Source organism: Perognathus longimembris, chromosome 17 (genome assembly GCF_023159225.1).
Source record: "Perognathus longimembris pacificus isolate PPM17 chromosome 17, ASM2315922v1, whole genome shotgun sequence".
In the NCBI taxonomy this organism is placed as follows: Eukaryota; Metazoa; Chordata; class Mammalia; order Rodentia; family Heteromyidae; genus Perognathus; species Perognathus longimembris.
Genome location: NC_063177.1, coordinates 45,987,709 through 46,014,545, shown reverse-complemented (window position 1 = coordinate 46,014,545; position 26,837 = coordinate 45,987,709). Strand labels below are relative to the sequence as shown.

The 26,837-nt window shown below is 41.2% G+C and overlaps 1 protein-coding gene across 1 annotated transcript in view; it reads left to right on the top strand.

Annotated features, from left to right (window-relative positions):
• The window catches only part of Prkca (protein kinase C alpha), a 371,818-nt gene that overhangs the window by 237,712 nt on the left and 107,269 nt on the right, over nt 1-26,837 (top strand). The window contains 2 exon segments of the mRNA XM_048367133.1: nt 22,723-22,834; nt 26,246-26,374. Coding sequence (XP_048223090.1) covers nt 22,723-22,834; nt 26,246-26,374 — 241 coding nt within the window.

Below are 26,837 nucleotides of genomic sequence, written 5' to 3'. Positions count from 1 at the left end.
GGAAGATAAAGTGGTAAATCAACTTCTCCTCAGTTTAGGAAGCTATAGGTATAAGATAAGATAAATGAGAGTGAGAAAACCTAACAGAGGAATTTCTGGGAAAAGGTAGCAGGCATTGCCTGTGTTCAATCCTTTTATGGTTCTTTCCTGTCCTGGTCAATTTTCATGGTACTGGGTGTGTGTCCTTTTGCATTTAGACAGAATGCTAATGAAGTTAGAGGTCTGGTGGGCAGGCTGGAAGCTGCCTTAGATCCAGCAGGTTTGGTCAGCCATCCAGTGAGGGACTTCTGGTCTACAGGCATCCTGTCCTCAAAGGTAAACAAGATTGGAGTGAAAGGGAAATTCACCTGTCACCTAAGCAGTGTAAGATTAGGTGGGGTAACACTAACATCTCATTTTTCCTGTGATTACACTTGACATGAAGGAGGGAGATAATTGTTTTCTTTCCCTCCAGGTTTCAGTGTTCTCAGCTGTTCTCTTTTGAAGGAGAGTAGAGGAGTGGATATAGATGATGTAGATGACAGCACTATCTGCTCTCATGGAATTGTACTTCCTAATATTTCAAAGCTAGTACTTGGGGACTGAGAGTCTGGAATGAGAAGTTACCATATAAGGAGCCCTGATCCCTGGATAAAAACATCTTGCTGTAGAACAAGAGTTTTACAAATGATTTATGAGACACCTGTTCATACATAGAGAACTGTCTCTCCTTCAGGCACAAGAGAAAAATGAATAATTTACCTCTCCTTTTGGATCGCCTCCCACAAAAGGCTGTGGTCCTTCCACATCTACAGAGCCACTGGGAAGGCAAAGGAAAACGTAGCCAGAGGTGGCTCCTCACACCATTCCAGACATGACGGTGTGCAAAGAGAAGTCCATCAGGAGCTGTGACCTTTGGCCTATCTGGGATTTCATTGAATTATTTTCCCTCATACTGTGCTAGCTTCTCTCCCACAAGCTTCCCCTCCTGCACTCTAACGCCTCATATGGTGGGACAACAGAGGAAGCTGTGGATTCCCTTTAAGCTATTTGGTTTTGAACAGACAATGGCTTACTTATAGATCTAGAACTAGGGAAAATTGTTTCTGTGCCTTGTCAGCCATTTTGATGTGTGCCATTTTAAGCAATAGGCCATGCATCAAAGGGCACAAAAAAATAGACTCATATTTTCACAATTCACAGCTCTTTCTGTATGGGAACTTCAGACTGGGCCCTAACACACATCACCACAGCACTAGATAAATGTTTATGAATGTCCATTCTAGGAAGAATGAAATGGAAAACAAAATCTGTGGAAATGTACATATTGTGTGGAATTCGTGTACCATATTCAAGTGGCTCTGTGGGGCCTTACCCTCCATTCTTACACCAGTAATAAAGACATTGTACATTGAACCATAAGATGTGGATTTTAGTTCTACCTTGACAAACAGGATGTTGTAGAGAAAGTCCTTCCTTAAATATAAAACATGTATGAGGAGCAGTGACAAAGACCCTAGTGGCACTGAGTTTCGACTTCCCGATTCAGTTCTTCACTCAGTTCACCTTGCAGGTATTGACTGAGCATCTCCTGTGCCCAATGAGCTGGTGGGCACTGGATGCATGAAGTGAGGAAGGCATCAGACCAGTCCACTCATCCCCGGGAATGAGACAAAGACTGAAATTCCAGTTGCGTACAAAGAGGCATCTTCCCCCAGCTACCAAAGCCATTCCCAAAATGGCAGAAACTATTTGGTACAGTCCACGTTTTAATGAGACTGCTTTGCTCTGAGCTATTATACAGTTAATTAGATGATTGTGATCAGTGTCATAAGTTTATTGCAAAAGAATTCAACTGAGGGGAAAAAAGAGAGAGAGCATGGGGTTACAAGTTTAGGTGGTGAGGAATCAAAGAGATGGAAGGATGTTAGAGCTAGGAGACCCTCTTAAAGGCAATGGGAAGTTGCCACAGGCTACTTAGGGTGAGCCACAGCCAGCTTCTTGGTGAGAAGAAGAACTTTAGCTTTTTCACAGTTCAGTCGCAGGTTGAGAAAGCCCAGAATGCAAGGCAGATCAGCTCAGGATTAAAAAATAAGTAAACTCTTCATTTGTAATTCTGATTAACACAAAGTATTATAAAATATAGCCTCTGGAAAAGTGACAGAAGATGCATTATAACCTGTCATTCCCAGTCTTTTCCTAATGAAAAAATGCGAGGAGTCCAAGATCAAAGGAGACAGATGTTTGGGGAGCTGTTTCACCTCAGGTCCTAAGAGAGAGATGATGGGTTGGATTCTAAAATCCAATCTCTGGTCAGTTTTATGTCTTTTGACCAACCTGGTAAAAGGACTGCTTTCTTCAGGCTTGTAATCTAATTTCATGATTTTTTCCTCCTTTCCTGGCTCATTGGCTGGGTTTGAATCCACACTTTGTTCTTCAGAAGGGCCAGAGCCTGTCTGCCACCAGATGTCTCCTGTTGTTATCTGACTTAAACCAGCTTCATTGATGTCAAAGGGGGAGGATAACAGGACGATTGAGATCAAACAGAGGGAAAAATTGATGATGAACCTGAGGAAACAGGCCAAGATTTGTCTCTAATGGGCCTGTTTCTACCATTTGAGTGAATTATGCATGCTCTGGCCTGGAGCTGCCAGTACAGGCTGATCTGCCTCCAGCTAGAGAAACCCAGATAGATCCAAACATGGAAGAAAAGAAAAGCAGCTTCCTAACTATGGCCACAAATGGACAGATAGGCTTCCCTGGGACAACACTATATGGCACTAACTGCTGACCAACAGTCCATGTGCATGTGTGTGTATACATGTGCATGCATGAGCCCAGTGCACCCATGTGTTTGTTGGGTATGTCCTGGGGCTTGAACTTGGGTCTGGGCACTGTCCCTGAGCTTTTGTGCTCAAGGCTATCACTGTACCACTTGAGCTATAGGTCTATTTCTGCCTTTTTTTGGTGATTAATTAGAGGTAAGAGTCTCAGGGACTTTCCTGTCCAGGCTGGCTTTGAACCACAATCCTCAGATCTCAGCCTCTTGAATAACTAGGATTACTGGCATGAGCTACTGGCACCTGACAAGGCCTTCTTTTTTAAAGGCCTCCTAGTGAGCATTTGGAAGTAAAGTATGTTTATAACTGTCTAGGATGAAAAGAACTTCTTACGATAACCTGAGAGGTAAGCACTTCTTGATTTTGAACTGATACTGAGATGTTGTTTGGTCATGAGATGACAAGCTAAATTCTCAGGTTCTTCCTGGTGCCCATGAAGAGCTTAGTTGGCCCAACATGGTCCCGTATTTGAGCAGGTCAGATCAGAGGTAGCAGGTGGCACATTAATTTTTAAGTCAAGGATAACTTCCTTGTTGAAAGAGTCTTGCCCTATGGTTGTCGGAATGGCTTCCATTAAATGTGTTAGTTCATTTACTTACTTTCCTCTGTCTATGTGTAAATATATCATCTTTGCTCTCCACCTCTACTCTTTATATAAATTACAAGTATCATTTTGAATGGTTGATTGATAGATTTATTATCTTCAGAATTGTTTTGTGATTATTTTAAAGTCATGGTTTAAGACATTTTACATGATACCGACTACAATTCTGAGACTGCTCTAGGGCTTTTAAAGCAGACGTCAAGGCATAAGGAAATACAGCTTTTGAGACATAACTTACAGATTTTAATACATGAGTCTGTAGCTGAAACAATTTTATTGTGAGATGCGCTGTTCTTCTGAGCTATCTGAAATCTGCAGGGACAGGCTGGGATTACACATAGATCTTTACTCAGTATGTGCCCAATTTCTTGTGACTGGTTCTTCCTTTTCTCCTCGAATCTTTTCTCATGTTTCTGTCTTTGCTTCTTTTCTTTCTTCCTGCTTTCCTGTCTTCCTTCCTACCATTTTCATGGTTCTCCTTTAATAATCCCTAGAATCTCCAGTTCTTCCCCAGGCAATAAAAGAGAGGGAACCTATGTGAGTAAAGTTGATTCTATTGAGCATATTTAGCTCATTACTTTCCTCACGAACTGAGAAAGTAAGGCTTGTGGATTAAAAAACAAAAGTCCTGTAACTATGACTCTCTTCTCTAGAGCCAGGAGAATCATTGTGCAGAATGGGCAAACGTATGGTTCTTTGCTGAATCTCTCTCATGCACTGTTGGATTATGGAAGTGAGCACAAGGTACGAAGGGAACACAGTGGAGTTTCTCTCCTTACTCTATCCCTTCATCTCGGTGAACTAATCCAAATTAGTCTATGATTCCAACTGGCACAAGTTCCTCCAAGTGACTGAAGGCTTGAGGCACATCAATGAAAGCATTAGGAGCGTTTAACAGTGAGCAGTAGCTGGCTCCCTCCAAGTAGGACTGTTGCATGTTTTTCCCTTCTTCTCCTTCCCCCCACCCCCACCCTGGGGGAAGAAGTGACAGTTGGATGCCTGGCACTTCACATGGCCTATTTTCCCTGTGGAAAGTTGTATATATATCCATTAAGGCTGGTTTGTATATGCAACAGAAGGGCATGATAGGCCCTTCAAATGAATATCATTATCTCTATCTATGAAATGAAAGCCTAGGAGGGATGGCAATGTGGTGTAAATTCCTCAAAGCTATGGGTTTGGCAATGCGCAGCTGTGTGGAAACCATACCCTTGTCTTTCCCCACTCAGTGTCTCAAGGCAAAACCTCATTAAGCAGATGTTTGAAGAGGTTTATTATTGTCTCGTTTAGACCTCTTAAAGAGAGGGAGGAAGAAGCAAAAGTACAGGAGTGAAGGAGCCTGGGTGGGGTCCACAAGACAACTCTTTCCCCCCTTTCTTTGCCCTCCTAATCCCATGGTGAAGTTTAAGGTACCCGAGGAGAACAGGTTGCAATACTGGTGGTTGTTACTTAGGAAAAACCTCAAATATCTAAATATATAAGCATCCTTGGGATATTAAAAAAAAAGATCTTTCAAATCAGCCACACTGATTATCACATGTTCCCTTCAATGGCAACAATGAGGTCATAGAGGGGCTGGGGATATGGCCTAGTGGCAAGAGTGCTTGCCTCGTACACATGAAGCCCTGAGTTCAATTCCCCAGCACCACATATATAGAAAATGGCCAGAAGTGGCGCTGTGGCTCAAGTGGCAGAGTGCTAGCCTTGAGCAAAAGAAGCCAGGAACAGTGCTCAGGCCCTGAGTCCAAGGCCCAGGAATGGAAAAAAAAAACCAAAAAACCACAATGAGGTGATAGATAACACAGACCCATAAATATGTGTTCTATGTAGAATGGGTCCTGTATCTTTCAAAACATACACACTCAGCCCTCAGATATCATGACAAAATGGATAGAATCTGCTCATTTAACAGCCTCTGTTAGCTGCTGCCTATTTTTGGAGAACTTTGAAAAATACATCTCCCTCTTTAAGATGGTTGCCAAAAGGCTCCATTTCCAAATGGATTCCAAAGGATTGTCTCTTGTCAAAAAAAAAAAAACTTAGAAAAAATTTTAAAAGCTCCAGGTAGGCAAAGGAAAAAGGAAGGAGGTGCCTATAACAGACTAACAAGGCTCTCCTATAGCCAGAGCTGTGTCCCATGGCCACTAAGAGTCAGAATCCATGCAGATGGGAAGAAGAATAGATTTGGATAAGTGTCTGCTCTGAGAAGATGGCATTCAGGTGAACTGAGTAAAACTGAGTACTTCTAAGAAGGCAAACTTAGAGCATCCTCAACAGTCCCACTGACATCACACGTGGTTTGTGTCCTGTCTAGATAGTTCACTGTGGGCAGTCCACAGGAAGCATGTCAACGTCCCTAAGAGCTGGAATTTCTACCCAGCTCCTTTCTTAATTGTTCTGTGTGTGTTTTGTGAGGGGAAATAGATCTATCTTGCAGCTAACAAAATAGCCTTGAGGCTTGGAATATGCTTTATCATGGAGCATCTGAAAATAACTCAACTCTGAAGTTCCGTGATGAAGCGGTCCTCTGGCAAGAGGTTAAAAATAAGTCTTTATCCATCATCAGCACATGCTCAGCCAGGCTCTTTCAGTGACTCGATCCTAGTGTATGTGTCTGCTTTTGGCCAGTGTTAACCCCTGACAACTTAGCTTCAGAGGAGCTGAGTGTTCTCTGTAGAGAAGACTCAAGTTGACCTGAGCTACTTGATGTTCACTGAGTAGAGGGGCTCTCTTCTGTTCTTGAAAGTGGATTCATAGAGCTCTTCAGTCTTTGAAATCTTGGTACAACAGGGACCCACTAGTGTTTGAGTTGCATTAAATGACATTTTCTTAGCTTGGAGCCAGTGGTTCATGCCTATAATCCTAGCTATTCAGGAAGCTGAGATCTGAGACTTTCAGTTCCAAGCCGGCCCTGGCAGAAAAGTTCAGTCTCCAACTACTCAACAAAGCTGGAAGAGGCTTTGTATCTCAAGTGGTAGAGTGCTAGCCTTGAGCACAAAGTGGCTCAGGACAGGGCCCTCGCCCTGAGTTCAAGCTCCAGTACCCACAAAAAATAAAATAAAATAAATAAAAGACATTATCTTGTTTAAAAAAAAAGTGTCTGATTTGTAATTCAAGTATGTCTTTAAAGATAATTTCATCCATCGAGACAATTAAAAAATGTGAGTATTTCTTTCCTAGAGCCCAGCAAACCTCATTTATTTCTATTCTTTGTGGTCTTAGACATACTATGCTTACATAGTTAAATCTGTTACAATTGATTAGATACTATCACATATTGGATCAGTTAGCATTCAACAAATGTGTTCTACCTAGGAAGTAGAAATCTTTCCATGTCTTCTTTAAAACTCAAGTTCTTTACAAAAATCTATGGTTCTTGGAGTCAAGTTAAGAAAAATGTACTTTAACATATATACTTCATTGGTAGAGTGGGATATACTTTTCCAAACAGAGATCTGTAGGTGACCAAATATTTTCTTTGAAAATGTCACCAAAATATCAGAGAATGGTAAGTAAGGACAAAAACCAGTATACCCTCTACATGAATATAGGCTCCAAGCAATGGTCAGGAAAATCTCACTGGAAACCATTTGTTTAGATGTGCCAACATTAATATCTGATCCTCAGATGTATTTGCCATATCTTAACAGAAATTATAGCTAAATTAAGAGAAATCATTAGATCTGCTGTGTCTCAAGTTTACAAATCTAGCAACTTGGATGCGGTCTCAGACATAAAACATTCACAGGATTCTATCTCAACCAATGGCTAGGTACAGTGGTGCTTGCCTGTCACCCCAAGTTATGGAGGAAGCACAATGGCTAATGCTCAGTGGTGTGGGCCTAGTCTATCATCCCAGTGACAAAGGGAAGCACAGATAGGAGGATTGCAGCCCAGGACAGCCTAGGCATAGAGCAAGACCTTGTCTCAGAAATAAGTAACACATGAAGGGGTTGGTGGAGTGGCTCAAATGATAGAACATCTGCTTAGCAAGTATGCTGGCCCAAGTTTAAGCCCCAATTCAGACTCCTCCTCTCCCCCAAAAAAGAAAGCCCAATTAGGAAAAAGGTCTTCAAAGTATAGCAATATAGCAGCCGCCTTCCTGTAGACTCTCTTGAATACTTAGTTTTATGTAGTTAATTGGATGCAAACAATGAACATCTCCAGCTGTAATCTGAGCAATAAGATTAACAATAACAGAGGAAAGCTGATTACAAACAGATTTATTTACAACCAAAATTTTAGCCCAGCAGAACAGATGGAAAGCCCAGAGCATGGCCCATTCATTTAATTTGTGCTCAAGAACAGAACATTAGGAACAAAAATTTTAAAGTGAATTGTCAGGAGGTTAAGTTGTGACATTTACCTTCCCTTAGGATTATATTTTTCATCTTAGTTTGGGAAATGGTTATCTGCAGAAAATAAGATATCATTTACACTATCAGGTGATTAGGTCAATAAATCCAAGAAGAACGACCTTCTTCTTAAAACCGTTGGTGTATGAGAAAGCAAACTGCAAGTCTCTGACATACCCAGCCTGCTCTGCTTGTTTTCTAGAGGCCAGATAATAGACAGTTCTCTTCTCTCTGTCTTCTACTGGTGGAAAAGTCTCAATATATCCTGGTCCTTTGCATCAGAGAATCAGTTGTCAGTCAGATGAAAAGTCTAGAATTATCCTAAGTAGGTCACAGTATAACTATTACTTGATTGACCCCTTCTTAATCTTGACTTCAGCCAGGTGTTTAAAAAAAAAAGAGAGAGAGAGATGTACACCAATAGACCCAAGGTCTGTTTAGGGACCTCTAGAGGCTAATTTGCAGTCAGTTCATTTCACAGTATATCACCTGAGTTAGTAAGAAGACTCAAGACTACAGTTTGGCTCAAGCATTACTGTTGTCCTGGTCTTGTCCTTGTCCTTGGGCTCCCAAAGGTCTGAGATGTAGTCCCTGGTCTCCAACAGGTTCCATCTATTGGAAGGGAATTCAGGATTTATTCATCCCACAGTTTGTGAAAAACCTGCTTTCTGTAGAGACTGTTCTGTGAGTAGAAGTTGAGCAGGGAATAAGGCAGAAAAGGTCCCTCTGCTCATGAAATGTGCATTCTAAATGCAAATTTTAAGCAAGTCAAGACAAATAAGAAAACTAATTTCAGATTAAGTGATGTAAAGAAATAAACAAGAGAAGGTATTACAGTAGGGATCTGGAGGATCTAGAGGACTCTTTAGACAGAAGAGTCAGAGGAAAGCTCTGTAGGGAAGGGAGTAACAGATGAGCCAAGTCCTGAATGACAGGGAAAACATCTGTGAGAAGAGCTGCCACTTGGTTCTAGGTAAAGGCCCTAAGATGGAGACAAATGAAGTATGTATTCAGGAAACAAATGACACGTATCCTTTTTCAAATATTTAGAAAATGGCAGATGTCGCCACAACTGGATGGGGAATACTAGATGGTAGCAATCAAAGAAGGCCTCGGGGAGGGGGCAACCTGGAGAGGCTGTTTAGAACCTCTGTTGAGATGTGGTAGGGAAAAGGGAAGGATGGCTTTCCTAATGGAGAGAAATGTGCAATGTACCAAGATACCAAAGCCAGTTTGTGCAAGTTGTGGTGGGTAAGGATATTGGGCAATTAGTCTGTACCAGATTGTGGCTGGACCAAGTAGGCAATGGGGACCCACTAGAGGGTTTTGAGCAAGGGAATGACATGAGCTAGGTAGTGAATATAATAAGTCATCTGGCATCTGATGAGTTTGATGGTGGCATGGAGAAGGAAAGCCACTTGGGGCTGGGATGTAGCTTGGTGGCAAAGTGCATACCTAGCAAGTGTAACATCCTGGGTTCTATCTCCAGTACCAAAACAGAAAAGACAAGGAAGGAAGGGAGGGAAGGAGGGAGGGAGGGAGGGAGGGAGGGAGGGGAGGGAGAGAGGGAGGGAGGGAGGGAGGGAGGGAGGGAGGGAGGGAGGGAGGGAGGGAGGGAGGGAGAAAGCCACTTGAAGAATACAAAAGCATTTCTAAAGCCTGGCTTAAGATGGGAATATTGAGATAACAGGAAAGGGAGAGTTCAAGAGGGAGACTTTCCCAGACATCTCTAGAGTCATATATCCATCCCTACCATTATGGTAATTTGGGGAAGGAATGGGAAAGGTATCATGGACTTGAAAAAAGCATAGTAATCCTAGAGTTCTAAATTTGCATTATCCAGCTTAGTAGCCACTGGCTATCTATTTAAATGTAAATAAATTAAAAGTCAAGTCATTTTTTTAATTTAGATCCTCAGTTGGAAGTACCCTATTTTAGAGACTTAGATGACATAGTGTCTAATGAGTACTGCATTTGTCAGTACAGATATGAAACATGCCCATCATTGCCAAAAGTTCTATCAGTCCACAGCCAGATCATTAGTCTTGCAGGTAAGCAAACCCTTCTTTCTTTGGAAAATGAGAAAATCTCCCATGCTATTTCATACCAAAAACTACTATCCTGTAGAAATTTCTATGTGTGCTAAGCATATCCACTTACACATACCATTTAGGTTCTATGTGATATCCCCTTGGTTTGACTGCTTGTTTCTCTAGGCTTGACAAAGAATAATATGAAAGAATAATAGGGAAAATCCCTTTTCAGAAAGGGCAGACTGAGTTTCACTCATCATAGAGAGTGAATTAAAATCTCAGCTGGATTCTACGTCTTTGGCTCAGACTATGGCCGGTGAGGAGGAGAGGGTGTGCATGCTCGAAAACCCAAGTTCATCATCCAGGAAGTGACTGTAGGGTTCCTCTCTAGTCTATTGGAGACAAACTTGAAAACTGGCATCCTTGATGTCATTCTATCCCCTTTTGTGGAATTTATGGGATCTGTCTTTCTACTGAAGCATGGACATGTTTGTGATGGTAGGAATGGAAATAGGGAGGTAGTAAAGACGTTGTTGCCATTTGTGTTCATGTCCTGATAGACTACTTCTTGACATTTTTATCATTTTTTCTATTCTCAAGGGGAAATCGCCTTGTACTTTATATCCATTTGAGTTAGTTGGGAATAAAAAAATGTATCCTGTGTACCACTATTTATCCTGAAATCAGAATGAGTCTTACTGCCCAATATATTCCTAGGATCCAGTGCTGGCTCATCATAGAGCAAGAATGGGACCTATTGGCTGAGTCCAAAGTATAGTTTAAAGTTCTGATTTTACCACTCACTTGCTGTGAAATTACTTACTTTTCTGAATCCCTGTTACTTTGTCTTCAACGTGAGAGCTACCGAGTGATCTTCTATGGCCATATCACAAGATAAGAGGAAATAATTACAATCCCCTTAGAAACTACATGGACCTAAATTTACTGGCCTCCTTTTTTCCTCACCTCCCTTGATAGCTTCCTGTTGGGAATGATGGATGAACAGGCAAACAGATGGAGCACAGGAGTGTGGGTTGCCTCTAAGTTGGTTACAAAGACCACAGGCTACCATTTTGTTTTGTTGTATTTTTCTTTTCTCTCTAAATATTTCCTAAAGTTTAACAAGGAAAAGTAATTTTTAGACTATTAGCTACTATGATATTTCTGTATTCTCAAATTAAAAAGAACATTAGCCCTAGAAGACTACATGCAATGTAAGGCTGCTCTCCTCCTGCCCCTCTTTATCCCCGGTACTATTTCATAGTTCCCTCTGCAGAGGGGAAAGTGCACATCAGATGAAGTATTTGTCTTTGGAAACTCATGCATTTTCTGCCTTTTTTTTTAAACATAACTGTTTATGACTAGTAGGAATATCAAATATTCACAATGATATTTTGTGAGGTATTTGTTTTTTGTTTTAAAAAGAACAACAGAAAAATGAGTTTCAAATTTGCATAGTAGGCTTCTGCCTCACTAAAGGCAAGCTCTGCATTCTCATTAGAGCTGAATAAACACTGCCAGCGGGTTAAGATGTAGGATCAGAGGTCTCCGGGGAGGTATCTCAACAAGTATTACTATTTTTGTCCGTATTTTAAATGCAGTTCTGGAGGCATTGTTTGGGATGCATAGAAAGTCACAGTTGGAGGAAAGTGCATTAGTGTTGCCTCCTATTGTTTAAGAAAAGAAAGAGGGAGGGAGGACCTCATTCCTCAGTTCACTGTTTGTTCAAGCTCTACATCCACCTGTGCCCAGCAACCAAAAGCAGAGATGCTGGGACAGAAATGAGGAAGAAAATGCCAAGATAGACACAAAAGAGGCTAATGCTGGAGGACAAGAAGGACAATGCACCTGTCCTTGGGACAGTGCTTTACATGCATGAAAACCAAGATGGAAGGGGCTTTAACTCAGTTACATCTAGAAAATAACTGCACTACACCAATGTGAAACTAAGTGCTCAAGAACCTTAGAACAGGTTAGAATGACATGTCTGTGTGTTGGTTTCCTTTGTAAGATTTTCTACTTTATAGCTTGGGATCAATCATCCTTAACTAGTGAATGGTTGGAGATCTACTGCCCCAAAATGATAGAACCGTCACCGTTTCTTAATTCCGAGCTATAGGAGAAAAAAAAAGGATATCAATATAAAACACAGTAAGCTGGGTGCTGGAAGTTAATACCTGTATCCCTACCTACTTGAGAGACTGAGAATGGGAGGGTTTGCAATTCAAGGCCAACCAGGTCAGAAAAGTCTGTGAGGCTCCTGTGCCAAGGGGGAAAGATCAAAGAAATGTCAGGAAGGTTCAAAGTAGGTATATTGGGGCTCAAGGAAGCATCCAGACAGAAAGGTAGACTTTATCCTAAAAATAAACAGTGAAAACCAAGTAAGAGGAGTGGCTAGCTGATAACACACCAGCCTAGCAAGGGAAAACTACTGAGTATAAACTCTAGTATTACCGTGTGTGTGTGTGTGTGTGTGTGTGTGTGTGTGTGTGTGGTGTGTGTTGCAATAAACTCTTAAGGACAGAAGAGCTTACTGCAGTTGGAGGGAAGAAAATATCAGCTGTAAATTTGTGAAGATTCTTTGTGATTATTGAGCAGATGGGGGAAACCTAATGCATGGACAGATGCCCAAACCTAATAAAACAAAACAAAACACACACACAAAAAAAAACAAGAAAACCTCAGAGCTAACATATTACTTTTTTAGCTAAGATAGAAAACTGGTTACTTTTGAACACATCTAGAAGGCTCAGAAGCCATCCAGCATGACCAGTGCTCTTCTATCAAAGACAGACTCCAACTTAGCAGAGATGCATAGCTCTTACATTTAATATTTTATGTCCTTCTGTTTCGCTCAAGATTTCTACTTTTGGCTTTTATCCCAAGACATTGGCAAGACTCTTGTCAGGGTGTTCCCATAAGTAGTTCTGGTCATATTGTTTAAAACAATGGAAAATTAGGAATAGCTTAAGTATCTAGGAATTGGAGGTTAACTAAATCAATTATAATATATCCATATGGTGAACCCTTATGTAATTAGATGTGATATTGCTTTATATTTGATGGCATGGAAACATGTTTAAGTTGAGCTTTAAAATGTTTAAAATGTTAAAAGCTGTAGACCAATCTGTCTACTATGATCACTAAAAAGATCCTCTCTCCGTCTTCTCCCCCACCTCCATTTCTGTCATCTGCAACCCATCGCTCTCACCTTGATCTCCAAAATCTGTTTCTTTCAAATATGTCCTATGCAAATTCAACAAAACTATATCTAATTTTGTTACTGTGAATATGATTTACTTATGTAAATTAATGTGAATAAAAATGGAAATTAATTATAAATAACTACAAGAATATTTTACCATAAACTGTACATTTTCATAACATGAGGTTAGAACTAAAAAGATCACTGAACACCAAGAGGTAAATATATCTTTGACATGACTAAGAAAACGGCTACTGTCTTGGGAAGTATATCCAGGGAGTAATGAGTGACCTACCTAAAGAGTCAGAGGTATCCAGCCAGACACTGGTGTCTCATACCTGTAATCTGAGGATTTCGGTTCAAAGCCAGCCCAGACAGGAAAGTCTGTAATTTATCAGCAAAGAACTGGAAGTGGAGCTTCCAGCTCAGGGACTGTGCCCAGGCCCCAGGACTATCACAAAAAAAAAAAATTCTAATCAGAGATATCCAAAGAAGCATGGTACTAGTGGCTCATACTGGTATTCATAGCTACACAGGAGTCTGAGATAGATCTGGAATATTTCAGTTTGAGACTAGCCTGGGCAGAAAAGTTCCCTAGATTTCATTTCCAAAATAACCAGCAAAAAGCCAGGCAAGAGGTGTAGCTCAAATGGTGGAACACAAGTGTAAGCAAGCAAGTGAAGTGAGCAGGAGACCTAATTTCAAAACCCCAATACCACGAGAAAAGGAGGAGGGGAAGGAAGGGAGGAAGGGAGGAAGGGAGGGAGGGAGGGAGGGAGGGAGGGAGGGAGGGAGGGAGGGAGGGAGGGAGGGAGGGAGGAAAGCAGCAGAGGTACCTAAAGAAAGAACCTCCCCTATTTGGATTCCAGTCACAAAAAGACAGTTATCCTTTCTGGCTGTGTGTTTAATCAGATGAGTAAATACCAGCTGCTGAAGAACCTTCCTACATGATATACTTTTTCATGTCCATGATAAAAATTAAGTTCAGAATCTCAGGCATATTATCTCCAAATATTGGCCTCCAAAATTTATCTCAGACCATCACAGAACATCAGACAGAGTACCTCACACAATAATCCAGTTCCGTCTTAACTAACTTAAACAAAGATGGTAGGGTTTTTTGAGTCTCTTGAAGAATATATTTTCATTTACTGCTGATTTTTTTTCTCCAGCAAGTCATGTATACTTGGCCATGAATTTTTGTAGGAAACATAAAACTTTGTGCAGGGCTGGCAGGAGTCTACATAATTAAGATGCTTCCTCTATTTCTATTTTATTTTTCTTTCAAACTATGACACTGGAGCTAACCAGCTCTGTAATTAGCTTGAGCATCATTTGGTGCTAAAAAAAAATGCTATAAAACTTTCATAGTGAACAGATTGGTGGCTACTGAAGCTATGAGCAGGAAGTGACTAAAAGGAGAGAAACCTAAGCTTGGTGATGGAGGGCCAAGTCCTGTATCATTAGAAAGAACATGATAAAACCTTGTGGAACTATGCACAGCCGTGCACAATGAGGGCTTGTAAAAACTGGTGTAAAAACATCCACGTTAGGTTTGTCCCTAACATTAAACCCATCTGTTTCTGAGCCCTAATCATGTACTATGATTATGTAAGATGTTATCATTGGAGGATACTGGGGGGGGGGGGGCAGTGTGCAATGGAAACTCACTGTACTATTTTTACAACTTGTGAATCTAAAACTATTTCCAAATAAAAACTTCAAAAATGCAACATTTCAAAAATATGAATGTTTCCTAACAAGATTATCATCTTTAGGGTTATCATCAACCATGTTAAAGTAGCTTAACCAAATTGGGAAAGGTTGACAGTATTTCCTTACAGCAATCAGTATGACACTAGGGAAAAATAATGAAATAATGATTGGTCTTTGAAACAAAACTCCCATGCACTCCTAAGCATAAACAGTAAAGGAATAAAGGATTATGTTACCATCCCCTCCACTTTTCCCCTCACTTAAAAAGACCACAGATCCCACACTGCTATGAGTCTTTTAACTCCTCTCTAAAACAGAGCAGCCCAAGCTTTGCCCATGTGTGTGGGGGGGGGGGGGAATTGCCACTTGTAAGAAGAAATAACAGATTGTGTTGTTCCCTTCCACCCCTTACTCTTCTTTTCCTCTGCCATGGGAGTGGTATGTGCCACTTAGCAGGTGGCCTTTCATCCCTTGGTCCTGAAATGAGCAGACATCTGCTTCTCCCCTGTGGCCACTGGCATAGAGCGTGAATGAAAAGGAAATGTGGTGGGAAGGTGGTGAGATTTAGAGGTTGGTTGTTACGGCCTTGCCACTGCCAATCTCGTATAATGTCTTAACAGTGGGTGGTTCTGCTTGGCATCGCCAGCTTAACTATTTCCACTTGGGCTTAAACTGTCAAGCTTTCAAAGCTGAAACATCTAGCCACTGCTGTTGCTCACTACTACATAAGGAGAAAAGGCTTCTTAAGGGTCTTTGCAGATGATGACATTGTTCAAAATATTTGCTGTCGCTTCTTGAGAAGGTAGGATCCTGATTTATGGACTTCCAGCCTGGCCACATGTCTTGTGTAGTTCAATGAAATATGAGCAGAAGTGATGGAGCCATTCCAAGTAACGATGTAAGAGTCCTCGAGCAGCCCTTTCTCTTTATCCTCTGCTGTGAAAGGAGATGTTGCTCTTTCAGGAGTGTTCACAGCAAAGAATGAGGAATAACCGTTTGCTATATTTAGCTGATGAACTTCGAAGTGGTTTCTGTATGCAGCATTACCTAACTTCTCCCCAGTGAGACAGAACCTGAGTCCCACCTGGAGTCTTTACCACCTGACACATTCCACTGGCTTATATAGTTCAGTGTACAACAAATAATTTTTAAATGAAGTTAAGAAATTGATTTAAAAAAACACTAGGAAATAATCTTAGTGTTTAAATGAGTAATTTTAGACTTTAGGGTGTGAGCATTTGCATATTTTAAAATATTATTTTAGCATCAGAATTCCATACTATTCTTTTGGAATAATGGATAAAACCTTGCCATGTGTCAGTGCTAGAGAGGGTGATGACAAAAAAAATTGCAAAATAATAGAATGCTAGTCATAATACAGTTTTCAGTCAAACCTCCAGTTGAATTAATGACAGATCGTACCCAATATCTTATAGTTTGCCCATATGGTGCCTTCTTAGCAGATTGCTGGGGAAACTGTAGACAGAGCCCATTCATGGTCAGGTGTGACAGCTGTGATCAGTTTCACCAACATGCTCAGACTCTTCCTCCAACAGCATCTTACAAACCAGCTGAAACGTAACCAGATGTGTTTGGCTGGGCTTCCTACTCATTTGGATTACATAGAATAATGCATGAATTCATTTTTGTTTAACTTTAACCTGTTCTGATAATGTTAAAGTGTCCTCTCATGTTCATCTCTGAACCTGTCTGTGTCCACACACTTCCAGAGGCATATTACTTACAAATCTATCTAGAGAAAAGCTGTGTTGTTGTTTGCTAGTATCTTTGTTTCTATTCTCCACATGTCATTTTAGTTTATGTTTCTTTCGGTGACTTGCTCTTTTCATGAGACAATAGATCTTAGCTATCAGTCCATGTTGTTAAGAAAGCTCTAGCTCATTTGATGTAATGGCTATGTTGTATTCTACGCTGTAAATATATTACCTTTTATTTAGTCATTGCCTCACTGGTAGTGATTTATCTAGATTTTTTTTTTAATTTTGTGGCTTCATATTTAATGGTAAGAGCATTTACTTAACTGGGCAAAAGATCCTAGGAGTCCTTCTACCAGCAAAGCCTGTGTTGACAAGTCAGTCTGACTGCAACAGTGGCTGTTATTTAGTAGAACAAATTGGGGTTACATTACAGATCAAAAATGAATTTCTGTTACCAGAAGTCCTTTGGCTGTTTCTTAGAACAGGCAACATTTAACAATAGTAGTCTTCTCATAGGCAAAGTACATTCTGAAGCCCAAAGCAAGATAGGTTGGTCCCACAGCCTGAGGAAGGCCAGGTGAACCCCTCTTAGAACATGAGATAACATGTGGTTATTATAGTGATACCCAAGCGATATAAAATCACTGTTTTTATAAGACTTTCATTTTTTGCTAACAAAAAAATTAAAAGAGGAAAATTCTGTCCCTTAGAGTTAACCAAAATATAAGCCTGCTTCCTAAGAAGTTTTACTTCACAGTATTAATGCCAGCTTCGCCCTTGGAGCAGTGTTTTTGGTGTTGCTTATGTAGTCAGCATGTGGGTGACATTTAGACCTTGGCTTGGCTTACAAGCATGATTCACGGGAACGCGTCAGATGGTGAAAGCAGGGAATTTTCCTTGGTATTTAGAAGGAACAGCTTGAAGGAGACACACTGCTCCAGGCGCTTAAGGAAAGAACGCCCCAGAGCTTCACGGGGTTAAAAGCAGTCTTGCTCAAAATCTCTGAAAACCTGTACCCCAACCCTCAAGGGCAAGTGTTTTGGTCCTCCATGAAGTCTCCTAGGCATTTTGAGAGCATTCAGATATGGGTAGAAAATGTAAGCCAGGATGTCCTCCAGCCAAAACTCAGCCATTATTTTGCTCATCAAATTAAAAGGACATATGAAGTGATGTGTATGCACATAGACACATCCCTGTCACAATCAGACACTGCTGCCTGCCTCCTGAAGCTTGGGGATGTCAGTTCCTCTAGAGTCTTCTCTCTACACAATTGCTAGACTGGACTCCATCCTTATAGACTGTGCTTGCAAAGTTACCCAGAACACATTGCCTTTGAATGCCTATAGATGGCCCAGCACAGAGGCATCTAAGAAGTGCTCAGTCAACACCAACATCAGAGTTGGGTATGTCCACGGGCTTATCTTTATTCCATCCCAAATGGTAATGGTGGTGGTAATGATGGCATTCCTGTGGATGAAGAAAGTATTTGAAAAGTCCTGGTAGGAATGTTGAGGTTTTATTTCCAAGAAAGGCTAACTAAATTGCTATATTATAAAATTAAGAAATGAGAAACAAGCTAGCAGATGCTTCCTTGCATTTTTTATTGGTTGCTTTTTGGTAAGAAATCTGGATTTAGATTTGTGAGTTCGATTTCATTTGTACATATTAAAAAAAAATAGTTTCCCCCAGCTATACATACGGCAGAAATGTCTGAACTAATTGTTAATTGTCTCGCCTTTTATCATGTAATATTGGGCTGGTGACAAAGGCAGCAGTTTTCATACTTCACATACAGAAAGACTGCCAGTGCCTGTAGAAGAAAAAAGTAATATTTACATGTATTTCACTAAGAGGAAAATGCCATCGACTTAGTAGTAAAGAAGACTCATTGTATCCTGTCCATTTTTCTGTGGTTAAGCACTGCCAAACCTGCTGTAATTCACCCATGGGATAATCTGGTCTACACCTCGACCCCCCAGTGAGCCATGATAAAAGCGTTCTTTGCCGAGCACTTAGTGGTTGCTTTCATCCACATTTGCTGAAGGTCCACCATGTAAGAGACACAGATTTTTAGAAGATACCCACAGATCTCTGCACTCAGGTAACCTCACAGCCCCAAAGGAACTTCCTGTTTCTTTCCCCTTTCTTTCCTTTTTTTTTTTTATTGTTTTCCAAGAGCTCAGGGACAAAATTCATACTTAGCACATAATAGTCATCCTTGGTTCTATCATGGTTACTAATTTAGCAGTGTATTAGGATCTCTCTTTCCTTTCTTTTAATGGCCATGACCAGCTCTCCTATTCTGTTCTCTTTGTGCTTCTTTTCTCATCTCATTTCTCCTCTTTTCTCTTCTCTCTTCTTCTCTTCCTCCTTCACTCTCTGTCTCTCATATCTATCTCTGTGTGTATGTGCTTATATGATGAAAAAAATGAAAAGGAGGGTAGACAGAAACAATAATTGTTATGAGTGGCAGAATGTGGTAAATAGCATACAAGGACAACTACAAATGATCAGGAACATTAGCTAGGGGGAAAATCTGTTCCTAGTACTGCCATCTGCAGGAGCTTCTTAGAGGATCCTGGAGCTTCCTGCCTGCCTTGTTGGGTGTTCCAGTAGGTGGAGCCTTGGCATAAGGTGGTTAGACCAGGTGGAAGTAATTTCAAGTGCAGATACAAATGAGAGATGCTGGGATTTTGCCACCCAAGAGGAGGCTTGGGTGCCAGGGCTTGTAGACATGAGAGTCCTCTCATGACCCAGACTGGCTGCATACCTGGCTAAGCACTTAGTCATCCTGGGTTTTGAAATTACTTCATTCTGAAGAATGAGTTTGGGAACAGTGTGTAGAAGAACTTTCTTTATGCTACTTTTCAGATAGATCCTTGAGCTAATCCTCCCTCTACCCATCCACATGAGATCCAGCAGGCTATAGATGTCATGAACAAATAGCAGATGTTCCTTGGCTGTGGTTCTTCTGGCACTAGTGATATTTACCCAGCAAATATTACCATATTCCCTATACAGTACACAATATATTTAATTCATAAGTCTCACAATGAAAATCCTTGCCTTGGGATTAGGCACAGAAAATCTAGTAGCCCCTGAAGCCGGCGGTTAGGCTAGTGGTGTGGCAGCAGTTGCAGTTCCCTGATTGTGCTCATGTACTGTGGTTATTTAAGATGTTCTCACTAAGGAAAGCTAGATGAAGAACACTCAGGAACAGGCTGTACTAGATTTGCAAATTCGTGTGCGTCTTAGATGATTTCAAAGTAATAAGTTTTCTTCTTTTTTTGTTATTTTTTAATAGCAAGATAGAAATCAAGGAGACCCTCTAGAACACTTGTTTTTTACTTAATTTTAGCAGTGACCTCCTCCCTCTTCTGCAGGCTGGATTCCTCCTGGCAACCTTAGGGACCTGTGAAGTGTCATTTAAAATGCGGTCCTTCCTCCCCACATTTCCAGGGAATAGATAAGGAAATCGGGGCCCAAAGAAACAAAATGCTTTGTTCTTTAATGGCTATTGAGAGAAGCACAGAGAGCCTGGGAGATTTTTAGTTCCAGTGGCTCTCTGCAAATCATCATGAGTCACAGCTCTTTAGCAAACACCATGGTCTCTTTTGTCAGCCTAGGTGAGATTAATTAGACTGGGAGAGCTTCCATGTTCCTGCCTTCCGTCCGCTTCTCCAGTTCCTGTGACAGACTCACCTTGATGGTGGGGATGGCACATGGTGATCTGGGCTCACAGATAGTTTTATGTTCACTGCTCAGAGTGATTGTCAGATGACTTCCTTGGAAGGCTAGGTGCAGATGCAAGGAGCTAGAATGTAAAACCAAATTTAAAAAAATCCCCTGCCTTCTGCTTGCTTGGCCTCATTCTGACCACCAGTGAGAACTGACATTGCCTTGCTTTCCTGGTCCTTTCTTTCAGAACCATGTTACTGAAATACTTGGGGGAAAACCTTGGGTACCTTGTAATTTATCTCCAAAGATAATGTGCTAGTAATGTCTTATATCTGTCCCATGATTTTCAGGTTGCTAACCTTTTTCCTAAGCTTCCTGAGTTGAGTTTCACCCTTAGGGCAAACTAGACTTATTTCTGTTTTATAAATAAGTGACATAATTGCTCAAAGGTCACAGAGTTTATGTCAGTGCCAGGGTCAGAGCACAAATCTCCAGAGTACTGGTAAATAGGCTTTTTCACAAGAGACTCGTGTTCTACATAGAGGTCTTAGAAGTTATAAAGCATCTACACACCAGACAATCAACAAGCAGATAGTGACACCATTATTGTTGTGGTTGTAATTCATCACAGCATCTGTGGCCACACATGGACTGGGAGTGTGAAGGACTCTGGGGTTTGGTTGTTCTGCAGCCTTGTAGGAGGTAAAGCAATGGCTTTCTGCCTTGTTCCATCTCCTAAGGAATAGAGCCTAGCAATGCATATATGAATGAGTTGAGTTTCCTGAGAAGTAAAGTATGTTGTCTGTGCTTCAAGTCAGTAGAGATCTATATGACAATCAATTGTCAGGACAGCCATCCTGAGGCTTCCTGGCTCAAGCATACTCCAGAGGGCTCAGAATGAGCTGCCATTCTTTGTTTATTGCCAGTTGTTGATGCCTTATTTCTGCAGGGAAACTGGTCTCTTCCTTTCCCCCAGCATCTTCTTTGCCCTTCACCTTGTGGGACACAACCTTTCCTGTCAACATGAATACTGTTAATTGGTGCTGATGCTGGTCTGTTTTTTCAGTGTTCTTCCTCATGTGTGGGAAAATATTGGGCTGTTATAAAGGTGGAAGTCTAAGGCCCTATGCACTCTACCTTCACAGCTATTGCTTGATTGAAAAGTAATCTCTTAAGACACCTTGAGAGAGACATTTAGAAAGTAAACTAGTGACCGACTTCAAGAATATTGTGAGTCTCTGCATGTGTATTCCATTTCTACCTGTTAGAAACCCACAAAATGTCTGTCAAGTGATAGTCTGAAGCAGGAGTTCTCTGTGGTTAACATGCCTGCCAACCTTGGAATCACCTGCTGGGCCTCTGGAAGCACAGCCTGGGAGACTTCTCCTCCAGAGTTTCTGATTCTCTTGGTCCTTTGGAAGCCAAAGAATTTGTATTTCTAATGGGATGCAGGTGATATATGTAGAGATGACATGTTGAAACCCATTATCCTGAAACTGGAATTGGCAATTTTTCCTACAGAGGCCAGAGAGTAAATAGCCCAGGTTTTGTGGCCCATACTAGCTGTCACAAATACTCCCCTCTGCCACTGTCACCGCACAAACTGTGTTACTACATGAATGGAGCTGTATTCCAATAACATCTTACTTATGAAATAGGTGGTAGACTTTTTAAAAAAATAGTGTTGAAAATGTATAAATTAAAAAACACGAAGATGATAAGAGCCAGATCCTCATTCTGAATAGATCTCTGGAAACTTTTGAGATGAAGATCAGATGTAGATCAAGTCCCATTTCTGATATCAGTTTGCCATCTGGCTTTGGGAAGGTCATTAGCATCTCTGCAAAAGGAAAATAATAACATAATAATGAAAAATAAAGAGGCATGTTCTTTATCAAATCAAAATCTGGATAGTACAGTATTTGGTTTACTGTTCTTTTGACTTATCTACATAATTGAAGTATGTCAGAATCTTCCAGTTTATGCCTTTGAAAAGTGTTCATAATCAGTCACTGGCATATATGTGCCTTAGCACTTAGATCCCAAAGTTAACCATTCCTGCTTCTTCCATTGAGATAGAATCTGGTGGGCTTTTTTGCCCACCTGGCATGGAACCCCCATCTTTCAGATCTCAGCCTTCCACATAACTAGATGACAGGCATATACCACTGTGCCTGGCTGTTAGTTGAGAAGGAGAGGAGTGGCCTCATGGACTTTTCTATGCATGCTAACCTCTTACCATAATCCTCCTGATCTTAGCCTCTCAGGTGGCTAGGATTACAGGAACAAACCAAGGGCAACCTGGCTGAGAACTGCATACCTTGAAACATTATGCTTGCCCTTAAGTATATCGATGATTGACTGTAGTCTGGAAGTGACAGCTTTGGTAGAAGCTTTGTAATTGGGTGTGCACAAATTAGAAGGCAGGAACCATGGGAACATTTTCCATGAAAATATGACATAGCCCAACATCCCTTTAAGGATTATGTGACTAAAGAAAACTGAGCCTTAACAAAATGAGGCATGGACTTGGCTTTCTCCAAAACAGTGGCCCTTTCATGCCTGCAATGAGCATTGTATTTCTTCTTTCCCAGGACCCCAGGAGCAAGCACAAGTTCAAGATCCATACTTACGGAAGTCCCACCTTCTGCGATCACTGTGGGTCACTGCTGTATGGACTCATCCACCAAGGGATGAAATGTGACAGTAAGTTTTCTTTTCTGGTAGCTGGTGAGGCTCTGCAACTTAGGCCCAGGGCACTAGAATACTCTTGGCTCGGTTACGTCTCAACACCACCTCATCAGTAGAATTGCTTCAGATGCAGACCAGGCTGAACACTGTCCAAATTCTGCTTTAGTAAACTTCTTCCTTGCCTAATTATGAACCATAATAAGGCACTCCATTTATAAATGAAGTTAGTGGGTGCTGTCACTTTTTTTTAACATGTTAGAAATCTTCAATCCTTGCAAAATGCTGGCTAGTCAAACCCCAAAGAAAACTCCCCACCTCCAGTTTCTACATTTGGTTGGTTTCAAAATAAGCAAAGCAACCATAGTCATTATCTTCCTATGTCTCTAATTAGTGGGTGGCCTGTGGAAAAATCCAGTAGGCTCTCCCTAAAACTGAAGCTCAAATGAACATAAAAACTAGGATAACATCTTACTTCAGTTCACCCGTCCTGGCTGTTTATGGATCAAATTTATAGCAGCCTTGCTTGGGATGAAATCACTGAAGACCTCTGAGGAGGGCACCAGCCCTTTCCCATTCCTCCTCTTTTGTCTTTCTGCATCTCCATCAAATTCCAGGAGGAAAGGGGGAAAAACACTATGGAACTCTCTGCTTTGCTAATTCTTACATTATGAGATTCCCTAGGCTATTCATTTAAATGAAACTTCGTGTTTTTAGAACATGAAAAGGCAATTACTAAGCCTGTTTTTCTAATAGACAGGCAAATATTATGGTAATTGCAGCATATTCTTCTTCATTAATGGCTGTTATAATGGCCCGAAGCTTTATATTTGTATCCTACATGGAGCAAACACAGTCTATAAAAATCAATATGTAAGAACATTATAGGGTAGATGGAGGCTTTCTCAGAACACAGGGATAGTTCACCTTATGAAGTGGTACAATTTAACAGCCAGATGGAACGTTACCTTGTGGGCCATTAATTTCCTCTACTACAAGAAACTCTTGGGTTCCAAAGACAGGGTTTTCAGAGTTTCTGCAAGTACTAAGTTCATTTGTTAAACGTATGTCTAATGTTTTTGAAACTTGAAATGAAAATGAGCATTTGAATGTGTTACATGCCAGCCTTGACAAAGTGAGACACTGGAGCATTTCCATCGCCAGCCTCACTCATGGGGTAGAACTTGCAATCAAGTTTCCCCTGTGGTACCCACCGAACTGAGGCGTGAGGCGTCTGCTGTGCTGGGGAGGCTTGCTGAGCAACGGTTCACACCTGCATGCTCTCTTCTGTATGAACCAGGAATTCTGCTACAGTTTTAACAAGATGTTGAAATAGATGAAATGTTGAGGCTGCTCAGAGTTGTATTCCAATCTGTTTTATATTTCTTTATAAAATATGTGAGATTGGGCAATTTGTAAAAGAATAGATGTGTTTGTAGCTTAGAATTCTGGAGTCTGGGAATCCGTGAGCATGGTTAACAGGATGTGATGAGGTCCTGGTTGATACGTGTGGAGCTGCTAGCCCAGAACTTTAGTCCTATAAAAGCCACTAATGCCATCATGGGGGGGCCCACCCTCACAATCCTATCTAGTCTTGGATCATATCCCAAAGGCTCCACCTCCAACTACAATAATAATCCTATGAATTTGGGAGTGAAGTTTCCAATCCGCGAACTTTTGAGAAGCCTACAACCACAACACATATCAAGAAGCTTCCTTAGGGGTTTGTTTGGATCAGGGGGCTATACTGGTTGTCCTTGAATCGCCTTGTAATAAATAACTGGTATAAATTTGAATTTATTAGCTAAATATATGCTAATAGCATTCATCTTATTAAGATTCTGCTTTAGCTTTTCCTTAAAAATGGGTCCTATTACTGAAAAGTTTTGAAAACCGCTTACCTGGACAAGTGCTGTTTTGTCTGGTTTTTGAACTCTGGTGAGACTTCTCGAGTTTCTAGGGTTTCTCCTTCATGGAGGAAGAATGAGCAGATGGACTAAGTCCTCTGCTCCTACCTGAGCTCTCACAGCCCTGCAGGTTATACAGGTAGGTGTCTGTGAACAGTTCCTCTTCCTAAGAAAAGAGTTAGGAACCCCTGTGGAGACCACTCTCTTAGTTTAGTTAGAAAAGGAAATGATATCAGGGTTGCAAACGAGCTTCCCAAGATGAAAAAGCCACCTCCTGGTGGATCCAAGCTGGGATAGGACACAGCCCAGTGTTCTTTCTCCTCCATCACCACCCCTACCCCCCTATCCCAGGCACTCCCTGCTGCCCAGGTTCTTTCCACAGGCCCTGACATTTGTTTTTTCTTCAATTGCCTGTTCTGTCCAGGCAATCGAGGATAGGACTCCGGTTAACCTAAGCTAAGCCAAGGTACACGGTCTTAAAACAGTTAGCTCTGTAAAGAGAAGCCTAACAGAACACATATTTGTGAATCAACGAATTAATTATTCTTCCATCACTGTGTCCATTCTCCTGCTTTTAGTGTTTAATCACAGCAAACATGTCTTATGCACGATGCTTTACAGGATTTGCCATGTTCAGGTTAAACACTGGAAATGAAAAGGGTAGGAAGACTCCACCTGGACGGTTGTAGAATGACCTTGTTAGCGTCCCAGGCAGTGTTTGCGAGGATCCCGGTAACCGTCCTTTCCTCAGGAATCCCGAAGGTACCAGAAGGATGGAGCCGGAACACCTACACAGTTTCATGTTTGTAGTTAGTGCTCAGGATTCTTTTCAGGGTTTCTTTGGTTCATTGCAATAAGACTGATCTTTTTTTATCCTCCCCCTGTCTCACCCACATAATGTCAGCTGTAAGGAAGGGCTTCTGCCAGGCATGTATTTGTTTTACTTGGAATAATATTTAAATATTGAAGATAGGTTTAAAATATCAAACACAAGTTCCTTTAAAGAAAAAAAAAGCAATGTGCTTGTACCTTTTTGAAAATACCAGGTTACAGGAAAAGGAAATTTTAGGAATTTCCTATGTGCAGCCCACAGATTGTTACTTTCTCAGTGGTAAGCTCTGGGAGGCAGAAGGAATTCTTTGGCAAAAAAGTATCCTCTGTTTAGGACTTGCATTTGGTATGCTCACATGTACATAAGCTATTAATTAGTCTGTACTTTGTGCACATTTACCTGTGTGGACTTTGTTAAATATTTGAAACTAATCACTGAAGAACAAGCTGGGTATTTTGCTTTGGGGAAGACTGGAGTAAATATGGGATGGATATTTTAAGGATATTGCCACTCACACAAAGCCTGTGCTGGAAAGGACATCTGCTAGCAGTTCCTTATGTCACCAAAAACATTATAGCAGAGTATCGAGTTCGGGGCTAGCTCACTGTCACTTTTGCTTGGATACCAAAACACAGAGGAAGTGCCTCCAGCCCATATGGCTGCCTCACTCTTTGCTTCTTTGATTCACAGCCTGCGACATGAATGTTCACAAGCAATGTGTCATAAATGTCCCCAGCCTCTGTGGGATGGATCATACAGAGAAGAGAGGCCGGATTTACCTGAAGGCTGAGGTCACCGATGAGAAGCTCCATGTCACAGGTAAGGCCTGCCTGCCTGGCCAGCAGCAGCAGCTTTAGGTGAAAATCAAGGCCCCTCAAGGGTCTTCCCTGATAGACTGACTACCATAGCTGAGTCTTACTTACACATCTCTAGGGGACTCTGTATACCTAAATTCCCAAACACTCAGTGTATCAGGTCACAACCAGCTTTTGTGTGGATCCTTCTACTTGGATAACATGGTCAGTGTGTTCTCCCTCTAGTGACAAGGTGACAAGGAAGGTAATTAATCAAAATGCCATTGGTGAGATTGGAGATAGGGCAGGGAAGGCTGACGGATGGAAGATGAGGATGTGAGTGGCAGCAGGGTATGATGACCTGACAAATCCACCTCCAAGATGATAGCAGGAATTACACACACAGAATGAGAGAGAGAGAGAGAGAGAGAGAGAGAGAGAGAGAGAGAGAGAGAGAGAGAGAGAGGTCCTCCATGTTAATATGATGT